Genomic DNA, 24,497 nt, shown 5'->3' on the forward strand with positions numbered 1-24,497 from the left:
CACATTCCTTCTACTCATCCAGTGCACGACAAAGAGAAATGTGGACCATTTTAACAAGACGGTTCTGGCAAGTATATCCATGATGCAACTTGTGTGTGATAGTATTTTCCCATGTCCATAGAGAGAACAGATCCAGCTCTAGCAGGCCAATGCATTCCACCTTTCCCAAGAAAAGGCTACTTGAGTAACATGTAGATACCCCACAAGAGTGAACAAATATAAGAGTTAGTATTTCAGAAGTTCCAGTCCAGTGGCTGCCCTGGAAAGATTTCAGTAAGTACCTAACTGTCCAAACTTTCACAGGCAGCAAGAACTGCATCCAGCACAGTCTGAAGTCAGCGTCAAACACATGTCTTCCTTGACTGCCTCTTCTGCCTTCTGGAAAACACCCCAAAACTAAAGCCCACATTCCTAAGGCAGTGCACCTTGAAAGGCAGCGCTGCTCCAGCTGCCCAGTGCTCCCTGGGAATGGAAGTCAGCATGGACTGTGATGCAAAGAAGGATCACCCTTTCCTAATTTGTATGTCCTCAGACTGGCAGTTAGAACCGGCTTCCAGACACAGACCATCTTCCTGCTGGCTGGTGATGCTGCTGCTGTCAAGCACACCTAATGCTACTCCTCCCTTACTCAGTCATGCCCACATCACATACTCTAATGAAAGTGATTAACATGCCACAGTTACCTTGTTATCTATCTTACCTTCCCAAACTCAACAAGACTTTAAAGAAGACTATTCTAAAAAAAATCATTTGAAGGACTAATCTGTGCATTGAAAAAGGGTCTCAAAATTAGCAGAAGGACAGCAATAGCAGAAATAATAATTAAGCATAATAGGATGGAACTAAGTGGAGAAATAACTAGCAAAAGAAACTCTATCATGACATTTATTAGGCTGTGGATTTGCCACTCAAGAGGGATAACAGTGCCTCCATAAAAACGTTTTTTAACGTTTATTTTCATTTTGGTGAAATATTAAGGCTGCAATCTTGAATTTATGCACCTGGAAAAGGGCAGGGTAGGACTCCATCTCAGCATCTGCCATATGATAGAAAGGGATCTAAGTGAAACAGAACTAACTCAAAATATTCTGTTATAAACACACTTTAGAATCACTGGGATTTGGAAAAGTAAAGGTCCTTTTATTACAGAGAACATCCCAAAAATACCTTTTGGCATGAACAAGGGTAGCTGAGAAAAATACGTGATATTGTATCTGTAATGTAGGATTGCTTAGAGTGTATTTAGCATTTTAAACTGCCTTATCTCTCTTTTTAAAGCACAGTACCTTTCTGAAAAGCATTGTTTAAAGCAACAGTTTTGAGAGCACTTGTATATGTACTATTTACAAGCTTTCTCAAAGTCAGAAGGTAGCAGGTATGTGCATACGTATTAAAAATTCTTAGGAAATCCTATCTTTATTGCGATTTTTCCTATGATGTTTATGAGAAGCATGATTGCTTGTTCACTACACTGACTTTCTTTGTGGGGGGAGAGGAGGGGAACAGCAGAGACATGCAGTCAGCAACACACAGAAAAGGCAAGAGATAAATGGACAATGTGACATTTAGACAGATAAAATCACATCCCAAAGATCAATATAGGAATTCTTAAGAGTTACAAGAACAAAATATTTTCCCATTGATTTCTTACTTTAAACCATTAACAGAAAAATGGCTAAAGGTAAATACACTTTGACATCAGTAACATCACCTCGACTGAGGATCTTTTAAAAAAATATTTGTTTATAAAATTAGTTTTTGCTAACAAGATCAAGACAAGAGTCACCATGTAGACATCCCTGGCTGAATGGCATCCAATGTCAGAGTAGGGTTTTTTGTTTTGTTTTGTTTTTAGGACATAAATGTAATTAATTACATTTTTAAAAGTAAAATTCCTCTTAAGGATTCTGGTGTTCCATTTTATTCAACACAAGTACAGTACCTGGGTTGAAACTGTTCCAATAGGAACTTTTAGAAAGAATCATAAAAATGCTCAAATCCTCTTTTTCTGTTTAAATTGACCAAATGGCACCTATTTGCCTGAAGCAATAAAGTAGCTCATGTTCACAAGATAAATCGATAGAACGAAAGAGAGAGGCTGGGGTTTCAGCTGAAGTTAGGCTGCTGAATGCTGACATTATTGATTTTAGCTAGTTCAGCTGGCCTTGTAATTAAAATGTAAATTTGAGAAAGAGATTATGTCCTGACAGAAACGGTGGGATTAGGGGGAGATAAAAGCCCCTCAGTGAAAATTCAGAGAAAGAGCAAGCACAGTTTCCTCAGCTGTGTGGATTTAGACGACATCTAGCTACTTCAGATTCACTTAAGTTTGATTGCAAAAACAGGGATGGAATATAAACAAGTATTATGGACTTCAACTTTCCTGAAAAGAGAGATACAATAATTTCTGCTTTCTATTTGTCAAATCTTAGTCAAACCAAATGTAGGTGTTTTATATTAGCAGAGACAATCAGGACTGCCAGGAAAATCCAGCACAATACGCTCTACTGTGCTTTCAATGAAAAAAACTGTGGGCATTTTACACAGGAAGCACAATGAGCTTTACTGCTAAGCGAACAGGACTGTGCAAAGCTTACCTCTCATGGACTTGCAGACCAGAAGGCTCAAGTCAGGGGCATTGCTTCCAAACAGCTTCAGTGTTTTGGGATCAGTGCTGCTACACCTCTCCACGCACACGTGTGTGTGAACAACATTAATACAGGTGATCGTATGGTAGGAAGGTTTAGTTTTCTCTGAAGGTTCTACTACTCATACAGGATAAAGATTTGAATTATACATCATCCCCAACAGATCTGATCTTGATGAAACCACCACAAATTAAAGGGATATTGCATTGTTTGGTTGGCTTTTTTTTTCAATTGGGATCAAATTTCATCTCTCTCCACCTAGAAAAGCAGGCTCTTTTCCTGTTAGTATCACTTTATTTACACAGAACTTTAAGATGATGAGAAAATAATAAAAGCATACGTTATGAACAAAACCTTCAAAATGTTCATACCTGGATAAAACAGCCTAAAATTCTTGCCATTTATTTATTGTGATAGAAAACTTCCTTTTAAATTTCATAGACATAGTTCCTTATCTTAGCTTTGAACACCACTAAAATATTGGTGTCTGCAGCTGCTTGAGGAGGATGCCAAAAGACAGAAATATTGCTGAATATTTCGCATATTCTCACAGCGCACACAAGCTGTGTGTGCACCCAGAGCAACTTATTATATATTAATATTTCTGTATAAATTACACTAGTTTTTAAAAAGTTGTCAAGGGGTTATTTATAATCAGAGATCTTAAACAACCAAAAGATGCTCCCAGCATCTTTGAATGCAGTGATGCTCGTTTAAATTTATCTAAAATTTTGGAATTCTACTTCAGAAATTCAAATCAAAGAAAAAAAGATAACAACTATGTTAGTTAAGAGTTCACTGACATTACATAAATACCTTGTTTGGCTTACTGGAACTACAGAATGTGTTAATTTGTTATAATGTTAATTCTCATTAATTTACTCTGTTTATTGTTGTTTTACAATCATAACTAAGAATTAGAATAAATTTTGAAAGCAGAATTTAGGCTAAACCCTTCTACACCTTCCACCCTGATCTTTTAAACTTCTTGCTTACGATTTTGCAGCCCCTGGCCATTGCACAGTTCCTATGAGGTGCACCAGCACTATAAACCATTCAGAAGTATAATCAGCATCCTGTGCAGTGACTATCAATTTCTAAGAACTTTATTAGGAATCAAATATATTCCATGTCCTGTCAGATCTTCTGAGAACCTTATTTACACAGAAAGACTTTGCCTGAGAGTGAGGAAGGGTTTGCATGATCAACTGATTAGGATGCGTCACAAAAAATACCTACAATCAACACTTCTGCATGGATGTAGAAGTATTTTTATTGGAAGCACTAAAAATGTTTTTTGTATATGCATAAAGTTATCTTTATTCCAAACACTGCATCATAACAAGTTTTATTTAGTTATTGTCCTAAGTGTAGTTAGATAGATCATGCATTTGTCCACACACAGATACATTAAAAACTTACTATATAATGAGGCAATCTCACTTGTAAAGTTATAGTGAGAGACTTAAGATGTTTTATGTGCTAAGAGTAACTGAGACCACACAGTACATATTTGTTTATAGCACACTGGGGTTCTAATTTCATGCTGAATGTCTGTTATCTACAAACCAACAGCATATCAACGTGTGCTATTTCAATCATGTAACAACTATTGGTTTTTTTTAAAGAGTTATAGTGATATTAATAGAAATTGTATACTAAATACTAGACTCTTGTCTAGGGAGAAAAACACAACTGTTTGTTAATTGCATTTTCCAAATCATGGAAAAAGGAACACAAATTTCACAGTGCAGTGAAAGGTAAGTAGGTAATTCTGCCTGTCCTTCCCCCTGCAAAAACTGATTTTTTCCTTCCCCTTAAAAAAGCCCCAGTCATATCCACCAGTCCTTATTTAGCCCAGATAGTGCAATTCTAAGCCTTAAATTCAGTTCCTGAGAGCTATGCTTCCTCACCCCAAAGTCCTCAGGTTTGTTTTTGCTGTGGTCTCCACTGAGCTCTTTCGCAATGTCAAAAGTGTTCTTCACGTTCTTCACATGCAGGAAGAATTCCCTCAGGAAGTTTCTGAGGTACGGAGACCAGACAAAGCAAACCAGACTAAAAACCAATTAGCCTTTTACGGCAGAACCCAGACAAACAGAAATAACTGCAATAAGGAAAGGAAAAGCTTACATACATACATAATGTCTACTTAGCCAGCACGTGTGTCGTGATTCAACAGTCAGTAGAACCTCCGCAAATTCACTCCCAAACAATAATGTCATCAAAATCATTTGTTTTCATTATAACTAAGCCAGGGCACAATTATTTTGTTAAACATGGTGATGTACATTTTTATGGCATGTAGCTAATTAAAGCACTTGGCCAGACTGCTCTTCAGACATACACCTCACCCCAAATAAACCCACCTCACATACTCAATTAAATATAGCTACCTGCTATCCACAGAAGCTGCTGTAGTGATCCCACTGGTGTGTTCTCTAATTTGTGTTGAGTGATCCTTGATTCAAGTCTACTTCATGTTCATTGACATGATAATCAGTCTCTCTCACAGACTTTATCAACACCCAACAATTAAAAGCTACTATAAAATTGCTTTCAGTAAGTTTATCAAGTATGCCTACCACAGGGAAGTCTAATGAATCCTAGTAACAGAAAAATAAACAAAGAGATTTCCTAGAACAACAATAAGTCCTGAAAACAAATCTTTGAGTATTTCAGAGATGTTTAGATATTGTAGATTAGGGATGTAAACTCAACGCTTAGGATTTCTGTGTTTTCCCCATGATTTCCAGAAGATTTTCATGCATACTATTAAAAAAATCCAACAGAATAGAGGAAAAACTAACTGTAAAATCAAAAGATAATCATTCTGTATTAACTAAATCTGCTAAATGCTTCTATGGAGAAAAGACAAACGGTATGATTCATCATTTCTTTATAGGTCAAAATAAGTGGTTTCTGTCTCACCTTATCAACACTTGCATACACACTATTTTTGCTGTGTCCAGCTTTAAATCTGTTATACAAAACAGCAAAACAGTCTTTTTATGGGAGAAACTATATTTCGATGACATTACTATTGTGCGCGGTAACTAAAAAAACACTCTTTTCCTACTTCCTACATAAAAAATGAGAGAAAATAGAGCTACAAAACAGTAAGCACAGTGAAGCTACACATTTAAAAGTATATACATTTAAAAGTATTTCAAAGTATTTAGAAAACATATTCTGTAGGGAATAAAAGAATTGGATTCCAATAAATCAGTAATTAATTTCCTTTTTTTTTTTTTTTAAATCCATAATGATGATCCTATTATCACAGAATTATAGAATAGTTTGGTTGAAAAAGACCTTTGAGATCATCTAATCCAATTGTACTTGTCCACTACTAAATCATATCTCTGAATATTCTATTATATTCTACATTCCTGAGGCAGATGTGCTTTTAATCATTGTTTCCCCTGCATATCTTGATGGACGTCAGTCAAGAGAATAAAATTTTTAAAACCAACACCCATGGAAATCTGCTGCTTAGGTGCAGATGAGAGTGTACCTGGTCAATACAAGTAAGTGCAATTTTCTGAATAAATGCCCCAAAATTCATGACTTCTACTGCTTCTAATCTGAAAATTCAATCATGCACTATTCTATGCAGTATTGTACTATTTCTAATTGAGGCTTTTTAACATTCAGAAAAAATGCAAAAGCTATAAAACCCCCACACCTTTAATGAATGGTGTAATAGAAAGTTTATTCACATTTCTAAAATGCTCAGTGAGAGCTGCACTAGAATAGCATCTGTGGTCTGAAGCATTCCTAATTCTATGTAAAAAAACAGTAGTGACTTCTCTGCTAAAAACAGACTGGTTTTGCACACCTTATTTGTTCAATTGGGGTATAAGCCCTCTTTCCCATGTTGCTATGACATTTCATACTAAAAAAAATAAAGCTACTTAACACACAGAAGAGGCATGACCCAGACACAATCAGATTAGGAAATGCAGCGTGGGGACATCTAGCTCACAAAGGCACATCACTCTGTCATCGGAACAGGGAAGAATTTCTGAAATGGATAGAACTAACCCCTGGGATTTCAGAACTGCAGCTTCGATCTTGATATGAAAGAAATCCCAAGCAGGCTTTAAGATGCAACCTGAACCACTGAAGTAGCTATCAGAGACCTAAAAGCATTTTGGCTTAAATCTCAAATACAAGAGAAACAATCTGTTTTCCCAGACTGGAAATAATGGTTTGTGTTCTTGACCGCACAGTCATTTCTCATATAATTTTGGATAAGGATGAAACTTGATAACCAGTAGACTGCTTCCATGTTAATATTCCCAAGTCAGACCGCTTCCTCACGTCACCACTTGTAAACAGTGATAGCACGTCCCTGTATCTCAAAGGAGTATTGCATAAGTTCATGAACGCATGCACTGAGACACAGACAAGAATTGTGAATTGAGAAAACATATTAGCAGACAACTGCGGCTGGAGGTGGGTGCTACGGACTAGATCCAAGAGTTCTTCCTTTTCTACATGGAAAACCACGTGTCTCAAACTGGATCATTTCCCATGCGGTTCAGAGCTCAGCTGCCTGCTGTGCCAAGGCCACCAAGGAATCTCTTTCCCTGGTGTCAGCACTAAATTCTGCCTATGGCACAAGAACGATGTCAGAAGCTGTACAGTTCCATCCCTTGCTTTATCTACCATAAGGCTTTAAGCCAATGCAACTGATGGTTACCAACAAAGGCTGGAATGTGGGAAATTTCAAGTGGAAACAAGATTTCATCTCTCTCTAAAGCTTTCTTTTAAATAAATAATGCCTCTGTTTTTAAGGAGTTAGCAGTACTAGCCATATGAGGGCAATGAGCATAAACAACACTGGTGCTGAGAACCAGAGGAGCCCTATGAAAATTATATTTATTTATTATATGTTTTGTTTTCAGCCCAATATTGCTTTTTAGCAATACAATGCATTTAAAATGGCTCTGTGGTACCACAGGATGGCTGGTCTCTTGTCTACTGCAGACATCAGGTGCAAGTGTAAATAAGGATTATACAAATGGGAGGTCGTTAAAAGTCTGGTAATGTTAATTTGGCATGACACCCCTAATGGGTTATATCTTCACACTTCAGTTATCTAATCACCTAAATTCTTTTAACAAATTTACATTTCATCTTATACATGGAGATTCAAATTGACTTACTTAATTTTCCTTCCACCCAAACTGTACCCATGCTCAGTTCCTCTTATACATTAAATAACATAAATTCTGAGATCGCCATAGTATCATAGAATAGTTTGGGTTGGAAGGGACCTTAAAGATCATTTAGTTCCAACCCCTCTGCCGTGGGCAGGGACATCCCACCATTATCAACTACATATACACACAGACAATACAACTGCACATCTATATATTTATGGTTACAAAACTTCCCCTGTTTCTAAATATCTTTTCATTTTTCACAAACTTTTCAGATCTCAGGAGAAACACAAATACACATACGCATCATCAGAAATAGCATCGCACCTTGAAATCTACCTTGCAGGTAGGATGCTTCCACTTCCATAAGAGAAGTGAAAGAAAATAAAGTGACTTTTAAATATCATGTTTCAATCCATTTCCACAGCTGTGTTTTACAACTCTGTTTTCTTGGTTAGCTGAGGAGCTGCTAACTTTTCCTGGTTTATAACAACACACTGAAAGGAGCTTTAAACTGTTCACTTCTCTACATAACGTAGAGATCTTATTTTACATGGGAAGTTTAATGTTCCAGTTAGAACATTTAACTTGCATAGACTTTCATTTTCTTAGCTCACGGTCGTCATGAACTAAGCAGGACTTAACACCTGGAGATGTCCTTGAGTTGACCCCTGCCACTACAGGTTGTCATTACTGACCATCTTTCACTGTCTGCAGCCAAATTTGATGGCAGAAGACAATAAAAAACTCACTCGAGCCACATTATCTTGGGTTTACATAGGCACATTCCCTCATTTCAACAAAAAGAAAAATTTGCCTTATACAGGTAAGAGCTGCAGCCTGACTTTTATGAAGCAAATCACAGATAAGTTAAAATAAGCACAAACAGGATTGAAAAAGGCACAACGCAGCACCGGTCTCACACAAATACTCATGGAGAAGTGTAGGAGCAAGAAACTTACTCAAGCATCCAAGGTGTTTAAGTTCTATGTGATGGCAGCTACCCCCTTTTGTACAACACACCGAAATCTTCTGAATCTTAAAATACACAGTGCTACACAGAGGCAAAGCTGCAGACGCTTAATAAGGCAGATGTACAAAGGACAAGGACTAATGCACTGAAATTTAATCGTTTAAGATGAACTCTCAGTTTCACAAAAATACATTATATCTTTACTTATAAAGAATCTCTTTAGAATGCATTAAAAGAAGGCAAGACTATATTTAGTGATCTGGTACATGCTCAGTGGCTATAATTCTGCACTTGAAAGCTGAGCTCCATTTAACATCTTGTGATAGCAACCCAAACACAAAAAAAATTTCTTTCTGAGCTGGAAGTTGTGCACTTTATGGGAAGAAGTGGTTGTGGATCTCCAATTGCTATTAATGCAGGTGATAACACAAAACCTTATCCCATTTCACCAGACTGTTACCAGTATTTCTAATATTCAGGCTCATTTACAGATTTCCTTTGCAATCCCTTCACTCCCAGTATGCGTTTAGCACACTTAGAAGCATACACTGTGCGGCTTCCAGCTCTAAACTACATTGGAACATGATGGAATGAAATAAGCTTCTTGTCTCCGTTGCTCTTGCTCCTAGAAAGTATTTGTTTATCTAGAGCCAATCGCTGCACCCGTATCTATGTAATGACTTCCTCATCGCAGTCAGAGATTACCCACACCGCTGATCACTTTATTACTTCAGAATGGCTGTTTATTTACTTTAGTGCAGCAGCAACATGTAGGGATAAAGCTTGTCACAGCTGGGCAAACTCACCATATTCTTTACGCAGGTGGTCTGGAATGTAGGGCTCATAACCTTCCTTCTCGGGGACCTCCACAAATTCATCTTCGTCCTCATCATCATCATCGTCGTCGTCACCAGAGGCTTTCATCTACAGAGATATTTTTGTTGGGTTGGTTTTTTTTTAATGTGAAGATTGCTTTTCATTTCCCTTTGAATTGAAAATATTTTGCAGACATCTTGATAGCCCTGCTAAGACTGCTCTATGTCAAAAGTATTTCCCTAATTATGTATTTAATCTTTATCTAAGATTAGGCCTTTGCTTAACATTTTATCTCTAAAGCCAAACTATATCCTAAGGGCTTCTTTAAAGCCCCCTTCATCCATTAGAACGCACGCAGTTGGTGAAGTCTAAGTGTGAAGCTATAAAATAAGATAAAAAAATCTTAAAATAACATCAAGATTTTTACTTAATGAGCAAGTTATAGCCTTATCTCTTCTCCTTTGTTTGATTTTACTCATTTACCTGCACTGAAATAGTCTGTGGCATGTTAGACAGTATCACAAATTGCTCAAGAGCTCAAAAATAGAGCCGGCAAACAAGAGAAGAAGCTGATAGACTGGCAATCTAATATTGACCAAAGAAAGAATATTCTGATCTGTATACAACTGTGTTTCTTCACAACCGCATTAAAAACAATCGGTACATTTATTTATTAACTAATTCGGTGCATCTTAACCATTCAGACCACTGGACTACACAAGTAACTACAGTCAAGACCAACAAAATGGGATTTTTAAAATGGGCACTTGGGCTATATTGCAGTCTGAAATTGAACGCCTGCGACTAGCTGAAACGTAAAAACAGAGCTCCTATCAACTAACCAGGATAATTAATTCACATAAGTGGCTTCCTAGATATCACTGCAGCTAGTTACTACCGTATATCTGCCAGCAAGACTCTACATTCTTTTTCTAAGCTTGTGCCATACCTGAAAATGAATATTTCTTCCATATTACACATAGAATCATTAGGTTGGAAAAGACCTCTGAGATCATCAGCTCTGACTGCACCTGTCTACTACTAAATCATGTCCCCAAGGACATCGTCTACCTGCTTTTTAAATACCTCCAGGGATGGTGACTTAACCATCTCCCTGGGCAGCCTGTGCCAGTGCTTGATAACCCTTTCTGTGAAGAAATTTTTCCCTAATGTCCAATCTAAACTTCCTGACGCAGCTTGACACTATTCCTTCTTGTTCTTTTAGCTACACATAAGATAAAAGAATCTGTGCCACCTCAGACATGGCCTGCACTATCAGAACTTTAAAATAGTAAATGCCAACTACCCTGAAAAGGCAGCAATTAGGGGTTTCCTTTGCCCACCTTGTGAGTCACCTAATTCTTAACAACAACGTAATTAGCACATAACTGCACGTTCACCATGCACTTTCACAAGTCTAGGAAATAATAAGCGGTATCCAACTAAAACCAGCCTCAGCACAGCCTATCACTCTTTTCAGCTTCACTGTAGCAAGCCAAAGCAATAGATAAGGAATGGCATCATTTTTACTATTTTCAGACATGTTCTTTACTTCTCTTACGGCACCTGACTTATGTTGATATTCACATAAACTACTCATTGTTACAAGCACTAGAGGATACTGCAGGTCTTGCCTGCAGCAGAATTTTCCCAATTTAATTCACTACTCTAATCTCGTGTCACAGCTGCACAGCTGAGTTCCTTTAAATCATACATATACTCTGAAGCAAAAAAACCTAGAAACCAATCTTAGTTTACTGAAGGTAGCCAAAAATTAAAAATAAACAATTTTTTAAAAATCAGCATTTCATTTTGGTCAGTATTACTTGCAAGCAGAACTGAATTAATTTCTAATAAAGAAGATTAATTGACATTAATACACATATTGACATAGTATGACATATAATGAATGGATGGTGCAAGTTAGAAGTACAATTCTTCCGTTTGTTTAAAAAAATGACTTTGATTTAAGAAAGGCACAGTTCCAGTGGGATAAAAAAAAAAAGAAAAAACGCCACACACATTTACTGTTGCGAGAAACCAAGCAGATTTACCACTGCATTCTTACCAGAGAACATCTGGTAGGAATCTGGTAATTAGTCTTCATTTTAAAATAAAGTCCTGGCATAGTCATGTTCGAAAGTACCCTTACTGCCAAAGATAGCCAAAAACTACTGTGGAGTCTCTTCAAGTCCAGTTATCACTGCCTTGAGACCTTCCAACCTTCAGGCCTGCTGGAGAATCCCACACGCTCATTTACTTTTTGTTTCCAACTACAATCATTTTTCCTCACCTAAAAGAAGCAGGTCAGGTCCTACCTGGCATCGCCAAGACAGATGCAGGCTGAACCTGACCTCTGCAGCAGAAACAAAAACAGAGTTCTAATTCAAAGAAAGGGTCAAATATTCTACCCCTAATCACAAATTCGCAGAGGCAGTAGACATGAAAGCAGAATGACTCGCCTTCCCTGGAGGTGTTTAAGGTGTGGGTGGATGAGGTACTGAGGGGCATGGTTTAGAGACTGGTGGGAATGGTTGGACTCGATGACCCAGTGGGTCTCCTCCAACCTGGTGATTCTATGATTCTATGAAGAACATCTGCATTAAACCACAACTTTTAGACCTTCCTGATGGCTTTTAGAAAGAAAAACCATCATCAGGTTTTATACTCTGCGCAAACAGAAGAAGGCTGGAGATTGAAAAGATGTTTGTTTGTATTTTGGTTTCAAATTTCTGCCCGTATTGTCAGCCATTTTTTATCTGTTAGAGGCAATTTAATTAAACTCAGAAATAGCTTCCACTCCTACTTCTCCATTTAAAAACAAGGCAACATCATGTTTTCCAGATTCAGGTTCCATTTCTCCTTTACCTATTGAGAAAGATTTCACCAAGCTAAAACTTGTCATGGATGATCTTAGTCTACAGCTTTATGCCACAAGGTAAAAGCTGGCTAACTTTCACATTATAAAACAGGGAAAGTAAATTCAGGGCATTTCCATAGTTTTTACTCATAAGTGCTCTGTAAACAAACAACAACAGGTTTGAGGAACTGAGAAGTAATGTCAAACTATTAAGAAAACTCAGTTCAGACTGATCATTTCTCTTAAATCACCCGATTATACTTAAAATATCAGTCAGCATAACACAAGTACTCATGTGCATGGCAGATCTGAGAGGACTAGAAAGAATTCAGAAGAGTACTACCTTAAATTGAAATTCCTCCTAACTTGTTCACATGCCATTGCGAGTGGGCACCTCTCTGTAAATTAATTTACTAAAATCCAGAGGGCTTCACTATTTCTCAACCTGAAAACTGTGTTAGAAGCAACTTTGCCACGTTGCCTGCATGGCCTAAAACTTTAAAGCACGTGAAAAGCCTGACGGAGAAAAGACATAATCAGATGCAAATTCACTTTGTTTAGGTACAATCCATGAACTGTGCATTCAAGAACTATAGAAAACATTAATCATAGGAAACTGTAATTTTTGTTATCAGTCTAACACTAATCAAAAGGGAAACCTGTCACTACCGCTGACCTGTGAAACGTCCCAATTATACTCTTCGGAAATGACAGGAGCACTTAACTTCCTCACTGAGTAAATGATGACGATCAATCAAGTTTGAATAACAATGAGCCACGGAGCTGAAAATTATTTTTTGTATAGAATCTAGCCAGGAATTTATGAAAGGTGAAAAGCAACCCAAGGTTTTAGGGGCATTATGGCTTTCAGCTAGTGCAGCGCATATCAAACACTAAACAGAATTTATGTGTTTTAATTTTCTAAAAGGTAGATGTGGACTTGGTGCTACAATGCATAACATATAATGCCAGATTTTAAATATGGGGGTCGTTTTCATAAAATATTATGCTTATTGTTCACACCCTTGAATTTCCCTGGGGTCTTCTATTAAATTTAGATTTCCCGATAAAAAAATTAACTGCTGAGCTAACTATAAGGAATTAAGCCCCCTTTTCCCTCCAAACAGACATAAAGTCTTTATTTTTAGATATTTTTTAACAAGGTAACTTTAACATTTGTAAGTCAAAAGATAAATAAGTTGTCAGTGAAGGAAATTCAAAAAGTTGCGCAGTGGCAGTGGGTACTTATGCCTCAATTTACTTAATTTCAGTGGTACTTCATCAGAACTATCCCATTTATGCTGTTCTGTTCCATTCCATTCTATAGAAAGGAGAAGAGCTCATGAGCTACGTTGTTAGTCAAAAAAGTATCATTTTTTTTTAATTCCGCTTTTCAAACATGAAGCTCCAAGGCAAGCTCTACAGATGCATATGGAAGTTCAACCACCTATTATCTACTCTTCCATTATAGGTAAACTTTTTCAGTCAATTAAATAAAAAAATCAACAATCCACAATTAAATCAGAAGAAATAAATATTTAAGACAACGTTTTGAGTGGCAGAATTGGCAAATTATAATACTTTAGGAATGAATGGTTAGGTATTTGGAAACGAGAAAAACAAGATTATGATAAAAACAAGCAATATGCCACTTCTAGTATGTGGCAATATATAAGCTCAAGTGACAAATACTACAACGTAAAGCTTTTCTTCCATTGTACAGAATGAAATAGCTGCAAGTAACCACACAACTGCTTGTTTCTCAATAACCTGTCAAAGAACGTGGGGGAAAAAAGATCCTGTTCCCAAATCTATTTTAATTATCAGATGATAGAATCATAGAATAACCAGGTTGGAAGGATATCTTCCAACCTGGTTATTCTATGATTCTATGATTCTAAGGATGGTCTATCTGATGGGAGACCAGATATCAGAGGCTACTTGCACCATCACTGCTCCTCAAACTACATGGAGAGTGGAATTCTTTCTGCTCAATGTTGATCTGCTCTATAATGCTGACATACATTTATTTATTCATTTATCTAAATTAATTGTGCTTTTGCAAAACTACGTGGGGGCTTTTTGTTTAATGCAGTACTACTAACTTGTTATCTCACTATCAGAGGAAACAGGATTAGCTAGACAATTTCCAGATTTTTGGGCTGAACTTATTTGTATATGAGAATACAGTTTAAAAAAAAAAAAAAAAAGACAGAAAATATAAACTCATTAGTTTCATTGTAATCAGAGTTAGAACAACGTCTCCTGAATTCTCCTGATTTTCATTAAAAACTTAAAATAGTGCTGACTTTTCCAGCTTGACAAGTACAACCAAACCATTTGCTTCCTAGCTCATTAAAAAAAACTTGAAAAAGCAGATGTTTATTACATTGCACCTTATTAAAACACTGAAAACAATGCCAGTAGAAATGCAATCATATCTTTTACTTTGGAGTCAACACTCCAAAAGCCTCCAGCTGTCAGTGTAGCTTAGTGCAACCACAGCTCCAGTTAAATGTCTTGCTCATACATCCCAACCGGTAATAAATATGAGAAAAAACACCCCTCCCCACCCACCAGACAACACTTGGAAAGACATAAAGAAAAGCCTTTGGTCCTTTCCCCAGTTTTACACAAACTGATTGCTACGTTCTGTTAAGAGGATTTTAAAATCTGAGCCTCCTCAGTCATAATTAAAGTAAGCAATAAAATGACTGAAATATATAATGCAGTCAGTTTGCAGGACTGGATATTCAGTATTTACTAATTATTTTAGAAAAAGAAGGAAGAGAAAAGATAGCACATGAAGAAGTCGTATCTACTTACTAAAACACCATTCGCAAACTACAGCTGGGACCATTAAATAAATTTTGCATGGTCTAATTAACTTGGTTTGCAATCTCAATTACTTTTCGCCCAAGAAATCACTTTTGTTCAGTTTTATGCGTGTCTGTTACTCTTTTTTTAAAAAAAAAATGATGTAAGGCATCCTCAGACAAGTGAACTCTAAACTTCATTTGTCTTTCAGCAGGCTTGATGGCTATGCATTTAAAAACCCATTCTATCTTATAAACTAAAAATTAAATGTACTCAGCTGTGATGGTCGTCATTGCATCTGCTATTTATATGCTAATACCCTCACTGGAGGATCTTGCAAATTATTCCACCATGCCAATATCTCATGTGCATCTACTCAAAGCCAACTAAATATTTTTCTAGAGGCAGAAGATTTTGGTTAGGGAACCAGAATATTTATTGCCATCAAATCTAGTTAAAGGGGCAACCTTAAGCAAATACATTTTTTCATTCCATCACCACACAAAACATGCTGCAGTCACTTAAATGAAATTTGGGGATATTCTGTGTATGCAAACACTGACTGGGTAAAAATGATTTCTTCAGTGCCAGTAATAGAAACTGAGGAGTCAGACTGTGTAGCCTACATATAAGGACTTCTACAAGCTCCACCTTTTCCACTGTTTTATACTATTCAACACAGGCTGAAGAGGAAATAAATACTGGCATTTTGACAGATCTCAGAACTGTACTTGACTTTTCCTGTGGGCAACAAAAGGGAAACACGAACTACTAAAAGAGCTATATTTATAGGGACTTTCCACATCCTCCCTCCCTTCCACTCCATGATTTGAACACATATTCAAACCTAGATGACTGCAAATGATATGTGATCAGAGCAAATCCCATTTTACGTTTACCAGTAACAGTATCACCCTTCATTCTATTTGTGGTTGCTCAGCAGCACATAGGCTACTTGGCCAGTCTGACTTTTATTTATTTTATATGCACTTTACACGCTATTTCATAATTTCCAGAAATTACTAGAAATGCTTAAAGAGTTCTAACCCAACAGCCAGACTAAATACAATGCTGGAGAACCACCATACCTTGGTGCAGAAAGCTTTAGCAATATGGATGCCCGATGGACCAGCTTTTCTTTAAAGCAATGTCCAAGAGCTATAGATGATGAGTATTGTCACAGGCCTGGAGATGCAAGCTTGAGGTTTACTCAAGCCTTATGCCAAAGCCCTTCCAATTCCATCCAGTGATAAACAGAGCCTGGACACCAACACTGGAAGGTCAATAGTAGCGAGGCGTATTGCACAACACCTGTATCGCTCCGTGACTAGCTACTGCGCCTCTGGTCCCCAGCAGGCACAAGGTCTCAGATAAGCTTAGGAGGGATTTTAATAAATTTACTCAAAAAGACGGGTAGGTCTTAAGACACAAGACACTTCAAAAAAACCTTGGAAGTTTAATGAATCACTGTTCAGATGAAATTAGTATGTCCAGTGTACCCAGTGTACCAGCATGTGCATTCACAGTTTCATAGAGGACAGCAACGGAAGGCAGTATGGAAAACTGGTGCATTTAACTAAACTGTTATCTTGGGAAGATACTGCAAAGGAAGCTCAGCACTTCTTTAGCAGTAACCACTTGAGACATATCCTCAGAAGTATTTTCATATCTCACTACTCAGGCTCCAACAATCCACCAAAATTCACAGTACTTGGGTTGTATGAATATTCCTAAACCTTATGAAGTATGTTAGAAAAAGTTCTCTTGAGTAATCCTATGTTCAAGGGAGATGTAAAGGTTCTATCTAAATTACTGAAGGTCTCCAAGACTAACAATGCCTTTCCTTTCCATGCGTGCCAGAGAGCTAAAACAGAACTCTGTTACCTTTCAATAGTAATGCTAATAAAGTTCCTCAACATAAAAAAAATTACTCCACAAAACTTATGCTGGCCACTTAAATTTCATATCTATATTTAATTTGTATCATCAAAAGGGACTGTAGTGTGTGTTAGTCCTCTAAACGTTTTCATGCAATATTTCCACAAAAATGTTACTTCTTACTTTTACAAGTACAGGAATGTACTTTGCCTATGCCAGTTTTCCACTCACACTGGGAGATAAGCTAATCATATATCATTCCATCAATGTGAGTCCTCTAAATGAGTAAAGATTGACCTTCATAATTGGATCTGCATTACCTGAGTTTATTCAGTTAGTGAAAGGGACAGTCTCAGTCTGGGCTTAATGCTGCTACAGAAATCATCTTCTCTGGATTAGGTTCCAGTAGTTCACATCCCTGCCACAACAGAAGCTCTTATCACTGGTGCAAGAGACACTGGGAATCATCAGGGGAGGAAATAGAGACAGGATTGGCCCTTTTGACTGCTCCTTGCATTTAGATCATCTCTAAATCAATTGTAAAATTACCACCAAAATATATAAGCTGCTTCCCTTTTCAGCTCCCACAAATAGTACAACAGGAGCCTGAACAAATCGCCTGTCTGCTACAAAGTGGATTTGGTAACTACACAACACACTAAGAAATACCTGGTAGGTATAATTTTTAATGTTTCAGGAATTGTAGAACAGATTAAATCATTTTAACAACAGAAAGGGCAAGTGTAAAATAGTGCTGCGCGTATTACCTGTGCCTTGAAAACCAAACTTGTTTTCTTTTTAACTCATGGATAACGATCAGTGAGGAAACTCTGTAAAGAGTTTACTCAGTGTTTCATTCATCTTAACATAAAAGGAAAGGTTTGCAGGTTCGGTGACTGAGGTGTGATGAAGCCAGCAAAGCTACAAGCTGAGTGACCTGAAATCACATTTAAAGCCCATGCTCAGACAGGATCGCGCCCAGAGCAAAGCTCCTGAGATGTTTTCCATTCCTAAAAGCAGTAGGGAAACTCTCATTTTTGTCACTAACCAAAAAAGCATACATATATATATATACACCCACTGTAAAGGCTACTAGTGTTAATCTGAACAGCCTCTATACCTGAACCCCTCCCTTCTTTTCAGACTAACCACTTTCCTCTATACAGTGTTCCTTGCACACCAGTCCAGACGAACCGTTTAAAGCTACTGTTTAAAGATATAGCAAGGTCCAGGACTGGCTATATCCATTTCTGGACCAAGAAGTTGTTTTATAATCTGATAACTCAAAGGTCAACCAAAAATACCTTTTTCTTTTCCCCTCCACAGAGAAGTCTTTGGGTTTTCCAGCACTTATCAGCTATTCCAAGTTATCTATGAGATGACAAGCAGTATTCCAACAATCCCTCGAAATCTCTTAGGCAATATTTTGAATTACTTAATTTCTTTATGATTCAGAGGCTTCTAAACGCTAAATTTTAGAGCTGAGCAGGGAAAAACATTCTCATTACTTGCCATTTTCTTTATGAAAATTTAGGAAATGTGATTTTCATCCAAAATGTAATTTTAGAAGATTCCCAGTAGCACTCATTCACTTGCAAAAGTCCTGCTGCACTTGACAGATTACCACCTATCTGTTAGACCAGATAAAACTCATGCTACTAAAACTCTGTATCCACCATCAATGTATATATATGACCCTATCTCATGACTTCCTCTGCACACATACACATTGTAAAATCAGTAACTAAGTTGCAGCTTACTTCAATGATCACATTTATGAATGAATCTGAACTACAGATCTGATCAAAATTATTTCAGATGCTGTATTTTTAACAGATAAATATGCACATCAATTAAATAAACCTGATTTATTACAGGCAACAAGTCAACAAAATATTCCACCCATGACGTATATAACCGTACATATATTGCTGGTTGTGAATTTTTGGCACAAACATTAGATATGAAAGAATTTACTTTAATATTACTGTGTTAACTAAATGTAAATACATGCATATGTGTTCCAAGCCTGAAAATTATTTCCTTTTCCATTTTTACAAATATACATTTAGCAACGTGCTTTTACCAGACATCACAAATACGTCCAATTCACTTCAATACACTGTTCTCCCTTATCAGGTAGGACGGATAAAAAGTATGAAGCAAATTTACATCTGCTACCTACAGAGTACACACTGCTCAGTATTCATAGATGAATCAAGGGAGATGACCCTTCGGCCTGAAAAACTTAAATACTTAACATAAGGGTTAACTTGATGATAGAGACATCCTACTTTATGTTACACTCTATTAGAAGAGCTCCAAATTGCATTGTGCGACCTGCGAATCAGATAGGGATCAGAGGTCGTCACAGTGACAACTTTAAGAATTCATGGCTAGATCTGCATAACAAGATATTTTTAATAACTTTCTAAGAGTGGCAGGCTGCACAGCCAGTGCAAAGCATAAAATATATCACAGCAACATTCAGCTCTAGAGAAGGAAAAAAACCCCATCACACCAGCTGATAAGACACTTTAACAAGAGAGCACACTGTTTTGAGGGTTACTGTTACAGCGTTTAGTTTTATATCTGTCCTACAGCCCGATAAGACTTAAAAAACCTGAAAGGCTCTTTTAGCTGAAAATTGATTACAAAAGAGACATTTCACAGATAGAAATAATTATCATATGATGCTTAAAATGGGGAGGAAGGAAGAGGAAGCAGGAGCATATGTATATTTTGGATTTACTTTTAAACTTATAGTTGACCTGACTTTTTTTTATAAAATATTAGATAGACAAAAAAAAATACTATTTAAAATGTTGCCTCGGCTACTACTGTGACCATACAAACATTATTAAACTTGATTTATTCTGAACACATTACATGCTAATGAGGTATACAATCTGACAAAGGATATCTCTAGGAGTAGCGCTGATTTAAATATCAAGTATTCCAATGTTTCTCTTCAGCTTTAGAAAACATACTAACAATCGACATCAACTTCCTATTCAAATTTCAACATTAAAAGCTTCTGTTTTTTCAAAGGGCAATTCTGTTAAGGGTTCTGGTTTTCATTTGTGCACAATCTAAAAGCATAACCTGGGCAAAAGACTTTTTGTACAAGGGCTTCTCTCTTGCTCCTTGGTCTGAGAGTATTTTAGCAGACGTGGGTTCAGGTCTGGTGAGGAATCACTAAAGAGAATTACGTACCTACCAGAAACAACTTTTCTAGAATGAAGAAAAGGGGGAAAAAAAGGAGGATGTGAATACCAGAAGCTGTTACAGAAAGCAGGACAGAACTCTCTACGGCTACAGAAAGAATCAGAAAGAAAACAATACAGCCCTTGCTTTTGATCTAAGCTTCAAGTGTGACTTTTTCTTTAAAGCAGGCACTAACAAAACTAAAAGGCAGACTTAAAAAAGATCTAATTATAAAGCTACAAAATGATAAGGTAGAAATAATTCATTAGCATTGATAAAATGCCAAGCTGTTGTTGAAGATACGAAAAAAAAAAAATCAGCAATAGTCTTGCAACCAAGTAACTGGAAGAGCTCTTGGTGTAATTTATTATATATTATATTTTTATTTTTTTTATATATCCAAATATTTAAGACTAAATTATGACCAGCAAACACTTAACAGTTTCCTGACATCACTCTTTCAGAAAAAGTCTGAATTGTATTGCAGTAGGGTTTGGGGATCAGATCGGGTTCTGGTCAACACAAGGACAGCCTTCTCCAAATCTAATTATGAATGGCATTATTGAATTCAACCAGATGTTTCACATGGATAAAATTAAGCACATGAATAAATCAAGATCCAAGCGCACTCTTAGATTTGACAGAAGATAAGGTAAGGTGAAACAAAAAGTAATGAAGACTCTTAATGAAAATCTATATATCCCTGGTTGCTAATATAACTTAAAATTAAAAATCCCAAATGTAATAGGCAGGTTAAATGATCGTTCTGCTGACAGACAAATGAGAAGGATGTCTCTCACATCATATTGCCTACTAAGTTTTAGCCAGCTTGAGCAGTAAACCTTTTAAGGCTTCCCAAAGATAATTACATGAGAGAAGTATACTCTCCATGTACAAAACACAGCTAATGAGGTACTTTTCTATTAATAACATGAGAACTTCAAGTAGTATTCAACAGATAATCCTTTATGGAAATGAGGTAAGTGAAAGGTAGTGTGCACGATTTAAAATACAGTATATGTTTGTCCTGTCGTAACTATTAAAATTGCAAGACCATTTGCATCTAATCAGCTGCAAATCAGACACAAAAGAAATAAAAAAAATCTAGTATTTAAGAAAAAAAGAGGAAGACACTAACAAAAGAAACTATTTCTAACCAGTAAAATTATTTTTAAAGGAATATTTCAGCCATAAACAAGTGATTCCTACGAAAGAATTAAACCTCTGGAAACAGGAATTTCTATTTAAACACCAACCTCAGCAAATAATTACAACTGTACTCCAGTAATAATTCATCTAAATAGAGTCAACAATTAACTCTGAGGGTCCCTGGTGTATTGATGCTGTTTTAAGTTCACCTGGAAGAACAGACTGAGATGACTGCTGGCTTTGGATGAAGGTGGTGCAGAGAAAAGTGTTGAGCATGCAGTATGCACTCCCTCTACTGGGCACTGAACAGCACTCAGAGAAAGAAAGGGATATGTCCGAGCGTCCAGGTACCATGAAATAAAAGCCCTTTACAGCTTCTGCTCTATTCCCCTAGATTCAGCTAATACTCGGATTCACAGAAAAATATGGACTTAAAAACTCTTGAGTTTTGTCTCAAAATACCAGAAACCAACACCCGATTTATGGCTGAAACAAGCATTTAACTACAGCAAGTGTAATTTGTGTAAGCACATGAAAACTTATTTGCCTTTGGCAAGAAGTCAGACTGTCGCTGTTTGTCCACCTCCCACTGCTCTGGAAAACCACAGCTCAGAAAGAACCGTGGTGAAGACTTCTGATCTGCTGGGGGCACAGCAAGAGCAAGAAGGAACGTACAATCTGGGCAGTTGGCATGTATTAACATTTATAAAGCCTTCTGCAAGGGACTTGTACCTAGACAAACGATAACCCTTGTTGTTCTCTTCCCTCCCCACACGTGGCTCCTGAGAGGAAAGTGCAGAATGGTGCCATAGCCTACTTGTGTTGGCAGAGTTTAAGAGTTACATTAAAATGAAGATTGTCCTTAAAATTAAGGTTTTCTGATGGTTTGAATTCTTTACTATCACAAAGCAAAAAAAAAAAGAGGTGGCTATGTCTCATTTCTCCATAAACTACTTCAAGATAAAGTGCTTCACTGTATAAAGTTCTGTGCTTTCCTTCAAGTGACTTTGTATAAGAGAGGTTATATAAAATACAGAAAGTCCTGTAGTCTGCAAAGCAGCAGGGCTTTTACATTAGGCAAAGAAAACTTCAGAGAAAATAATTTGTGCTACTTTTCTAACATGCTCTAACTGCAAAGGATGCTACCTTGCAGACTTGTGCTTCATGATCTAGTAAATGAGGAGAGAAACAACGAAGAGCATGGAGGTAATAGGAAGTAGCCACTTACATGCACCATCCAAACAATTTTTCTGTGAAGGCAAGCCAGGTACATCAACTTCTTTCTCTCAATGTAATTTACATCCAGCTACATTGCTGGTATATTCATACCAGCCAGAGGATCAAGAGTTACCCCAACTATATATGCTTTACTTTCATCTCAGCTGTAACTGCTCAGGTAAACAAAATTACTTAACAGTATGTGGGTGGCAATTGTTTCACTCTCTTAAATAGCAATGTAAATCTCTGCAGGACTGAGAGGTGTCATAGAGATCATAGTAACAAATCTCTTCCAGTTTCACTGTACGGTCTCTCACTAAAACCTACCATGTATCAACTTTCTTGATCTCAATTTGAAGGCAAGTAAAGCTTTTTCTCACCCTCATCAGACAGAACAAAAGCAAAGCACAGAACAGAGCAGGTGAAGAGGGGGGAAATTAGGGACCATGGATATACAGAGAATGTGCACAAATTAAAACCAGAAAGTCTGAGAAGGCTGGGCAAGCCTAAGTCCCCAGACAAGTTTCTAAGTCCCTATCATTCTGTTTTATATTTACTGATGAGGTAAAACCACTTTCTCCCTAAAGGTAAGGCTTTGCCTCTGGTGCAGGATCATACTCACACTTAAACTGAGCAAGTACACAAACAACTCACCTTCACATTCTCCAGACATACACCTCAGACTGCAGTCACTAACTGCCAAGAAAACTGCTGCCATTTCCAAATGTAAAGATGTCTTAAGCTGGACAATTCGCACAGGACCCTCCACACTCAGACATCTTATTTACATGCTCTCTCTACTCACTAAATGCTCCCTTTCATTTCTAAGTGTGCTCATCTCCACACACGCGCAGGTACAGCACTCGCTGACTCCGTGTGCTTACAGATACCATCCGTAATGCACAGAGCTTTGGAGGGACAGGAGCCTTAAAGGACAGACTACCAGTACTTCTCTTGGATCCAAGAATATGGAAGACAGCAAGACTTTAGCATAACAAGAGGTACAGTTCCCATGCCACAAGGATGTGCAGACAGAATGAACAATATAACATGAGCAGCAATGCTGAACTAAAGAGAAGCTATGTGCAATGTTTCTTGGCTGACATGTAAATATTTGACAGATTAATAATCATGGTCTAAGAGATGTTGCTTATTTTGTTCTATCAGACTCTCCCTTTACCATGTTTTTACATTTCAACAGAGTCATTTGACACTGAAATAAAAGATAATTTATACGCTCTTCTTCTGCAGTACAAAGTTCTCTATGTTCACATTATAAATTCACAGTAACTCAGCACTAACACTAAATTTGGGTATTTTCCACTGGAAAAATCCTCTAGGAATAAGCATCGTAATCAATATATGATTAAGTTAATACCCCAGTCTGCATCACTTTATTTGAATGTATTCTTTGTGTATTTTGTATTTTCCTTCTTTTTTTTTTAATTTATTAGCTTTCAAACCTTATACATATAGCATTGATCAATCTCCAGAAGTGGTAACAATACCACTTTAAACACATACACATGCCAGCACATACACATGAAATTCAAGGCTTGAAGGCTTGAATGTCTTTTATATCTCGCAAGAAATATAGCAACCAATATTCCATGCAGAGGTGCAGCAAATGAAGCCCTGTCAAGCAAATGGCAGGAATGACAGCAGATGTCTGGATTCCTTCATAGCTGGTTGCATAAAGGTAGCACACATATTTCACTGGAGAAAAAAAAACCTCTGACAAGACAGTCCTTCAGTACTTTTCA

At 37.1% G+C, this 24,497-nt stretch overlaps 1 protein-coding gene across 2 annotated transcripts in view; it reads right to left on the minus strand.

Moving 5' to 3' along the window:
- The window catches only part of UVSSA (UV stimulated scaffold protein A), a 375,853-nt gene that overhangs the window by 338,375 nt on the left and 12,981 nt on the right, over window positions 1-24,497 (minus strand). For both annotated transcript variants that reach the window (XR_011337395.1, XM_069856486.1), the window contains exon 7: window positions 9,596-9,713. Coding sequence is in view for 1 of the 2 variants with exons in the window: in XM_069856486.1 (XP_069712587.1) it covers window positions 9,596-9,713 (118 nt within the window). In the remaining variant the exon portion in view is untranslated. The remainder of the gene's footprint in view (window positions 1-9,595; window positions 9,714-24,497) is intronic.

The sequence above is a fragment of the Phaenicophaeus curvirostris genome, chromosome 4, assembly GCF_032191515.1.
Source record: "Phaenicophaeus curvirostris isolate KB17595 chromosome 4, BPBGC_Pcur_1.0, whole genome shotgun sequence".
NCBI lineage: Eukaryota > Metazoa > Chordata > Aves > Cuculiformes > Cuculidae > Phaenicophaeus > Phaenicophaeus curvirostris.